The 3,065-nt window shown below is 35.8% G+C and overlaps 1 protein-coding gene across 1 annotated transcript; it reads left to right on the top strand.

Annotated features, from left to right (window-relative positions):
• Positions 1-661: 661 nt before the first annotated feature.
• On the top strand, positions 662-1,058 carry LOC107704684 (receptor-type tyrosine-protein phosphatase U-like; the record flags this gene model as incomplete). The annotated part of the gene is made up of 2 exons (XM_016507672.1): positions 662-906; positions 971-1,058. Coding segments are annotated over exons 1-2 (245 nt in total), but the record flags the coding sequence as incomplete, so codon positions are not given.
• Positions 1,059-3,065: the final 2,007 nt, after the last annotated feature.

Here is a 3,065-nt window from a genome sequence, read left to right as displayed (position 1 = left end):
AACATTTTTTAATAAAATATAATTTTATGTACTATGTTAGTAAATGAATGAATTCATAAATAAATAAATACTTTTATTTGAATAATATTTAATAATAAATAATACTGACAAGGCTGGCAGTGTATTCACAACTATTAAGCATGCACAGTTATCTTCAACGGTGTAACTGGTCCTTGCAGATAAATTGGTCTATCTCAGTGTTTGTGTTGTAAATCTTCAGTCAGTATTGATGATTGATCAGCAGAGGTGACTGGTATGTGTGTGTCCTTGGAGATGTTGTGCGTGAGAGCGGTGTGTCTTGAATGGAGACATGATTGCTTTGGCGAATGGCTGTCTGGCTAAAGAGCCGGTGTTGGAAATGTATGTGGGTGTGGAGTCTGGCACCTCTCACTCTGCACAAACAGAAATCAGATCACAGGGGTTCGCATGATGAAACAGAGCCCCAAATAACCCACGGCTGCTTAATTAGGCTGTCGGGCCAGGGGATCCTAGTACGTCCGTCTGCAGCCATATTAACCACCCCATAGGATTGAGGAGTCGAATTGTAATGCACATTTTAGTGTCAACAAATTGTGGATCAAATGTTGTCCAAATGAAATGTTATTGCCGTGGAGGCTTTTAAATATACGGCCAGACGATTTTAATAATTCATGTACGGAGACTTGTCAGGTTAAGCAGGAAGCACGTATCCCTGGCTGTTTAAGGTTTTTAATGAGAGGAAGTCACGGACTTGCATCAAGACCGATAACATGTTTTGCTTCTCTCTTCTCTCGGCAGCGGGCTGCACGTTTGATGAGGACTCCGACCCCAGTCTGTGCGAGTTCAGCCAAGGGGAGGAGGATGACTTTGATTGGCAGCTGTTCCGCAATCATGCCTCGCCACACTCCACCTCTGATCTCCTGCGCGGTAAGTCTGCCCAGCATTGCCCATTCTTATTCTGCCTGTTTATTTCACACTGTGTCGCAAACAGTTTCACACCGTGGACCTGTCCATCTCGGATGGCCTCCTACTGGCCTCATCAGTGACAGCCGGAAAGATGGCCCCCATCGCAGCATGCTGTTTCTTTTTTTTCTTGTTTTATTTGTAGTTTTGTAAAAAAAAAAATTAAAAAAATTGGGGAAAAGTTTTATTTGGAAAAACGTTTCAAGTGTAAGATGTGTGATATCAGCTCATGTGTTTGTATTTCATCAAATCTACCTGCAACCTTGGCAATATCATACAAAATTCTAATATTTTATTATTTGTCTATATTTATTATGAAGAATAATAATTATTTATTTTATTAAAAATAAAGTTTAAAAAAGTAACAATCAACAGATACATTTTGTTTTAAAATTGCGTCGGTATTATTCGCAATAAAGTGGTACATTTTCAAAACTTCCAAAAACTTTCACAAAACGCCAAAAAGCTAATCAAAAATGTAGTTTTAATGCTTATTTGCCACACAAAATCATAAAGTACCTTTTGCTACACTTACTGTAATCTTTACATAATTTTATGTATATCATATTTTTATTATTGTTTTTAAAATCCCATATTTATTCTTATTCTTATTCTTATTCTTAATATTATTATGACTGTGCACACTTTGCCAATTAATATTGCAACATCTGACAGCCTTGTTAATATTATTGTTATGTTATGTATTGAATAAATGAGCCGTTTGTTATTAAAATTATTAACATACAATTATGAATGTTATTTCAATATTTTATATTCACATTTGTATTATTATTAATAATAATAATAATAATAATAATAATAATACCCCATAATAAACCCATCCATCTTAGATGCCTTCCTACTGCCACCCTGTCGCAGCATGCTCTTTATTTTTATTTTTTCTTTGTAGTTTTATACAAATTTTAAGAACACTTCATGTGTAAAATGTGTAGATATAATTAAATCAGGAACTACTGGGAACATGTAGCTAATATTCAAATTTTATCAATGGGTTGCTGCAGGAAATTATTCCCCTGGCATGGATGTATTCACTATGTGTGGTCACATGCAAATAAACTTTGTGCAGGTGCAATATAAAAAAAGGGTAAAGAGTCTGATCTATAAGAGTGCATCAGCAGCTCTCGTCTCTCAGTGTCTTATTCTGTCCATGTCAACCGGCGAAACAGAAGTGATTAGGAGTTTGGCCCCGCCTGAAACAAATCAATCCCGACAATCAATGAGTTCTTCGAAATGTAGCCCAGCCCCAACGGGACGTGTCAGAGAGATGTGCACGGCCTGCTGGGAAGGGGCTTTTATTGAGAGCCATTGTTGAAACTAGATCAAAACAAGCAGAGGGAGGCAAGAAAGTGCAGAACTAGTAATTGGATTAGGCGACCACCGGTGGTAAGTCAGTGAAAGAGACAGATGGATCGCAAGGACTTCGATGCGAGGAGAGATAGGATGCCGATGACACAATGAAACAGATAAAAACTTGCTAAGGTTCTCAGCGATGAAGTAAAACACAGGGGACCTGGATAGAGAGGCTTGTGAAAAGCATATCTTACGGGGAATGTGAGCCAAGCACTATAATCTATACCAGTTTGAATGGAAGGTCAAAGACTACCAGAGGAGTAGGAATTGACAGAGACGGCTGGCTGTCCTTAATCTTTATGAGTAGACATCCACAAATATAGCAGTGCACAAGTGTACATTTATAATAAAATAATAATAATGTGTAATATAATATAATATAAACAAAAATATAGACAAAACTCTGTCATTCACTGTCAAAAAATGCAGTTTTAATGCTTACTTGTCACACAAAATCACAAAGTACCTTTTCATCTACTGTAATCTAAAGAAAAATCAATATAGAGATTTTATCATGAAAATAAAAAAATATTAATATTTATTTGATTAATTTTAATTTATTTTTTAATATATAATTTTTCATTAATATAAATATATAAAAAATAAAAATTATATTTATATATTTATTTTTTTCTATTTATATATTTGCTTATAAATTACAGGGCTCCAGACTAACATTTGAGAGCAGTGGCACCAGCGCCACTAAATTCTACAGATGGTGGCGCCAGGAGCAGATTTGGTAGCGCTGGGGG

The sequence above is a fragment of the Sinocyclocheilus anshuiensis genome, unplaced genomic scaffold (genome assembly GCF_001515605.1).
Source record: "Sinocyclocheilus anshuiensis isolate Anshui unplaced genomic scaffold, SAMN03320099.WGS_v1.1 scaffold11890, whole genome shotgun sequence".
Taxonomy (NCBI): domain Eukaryota; kingdom Metazoa; phylum Chordata; class Actinopteri; order Cypriniformes; family Cyprinidae; genus Sinocyclocheilus; species Sinocyclocheilus anshuiensis.
The sequence above is the reverse complement of the archived record's forward strand: the minus strand, read 5'-3'. Positions and strand labels throughout refer to the sequence as shown.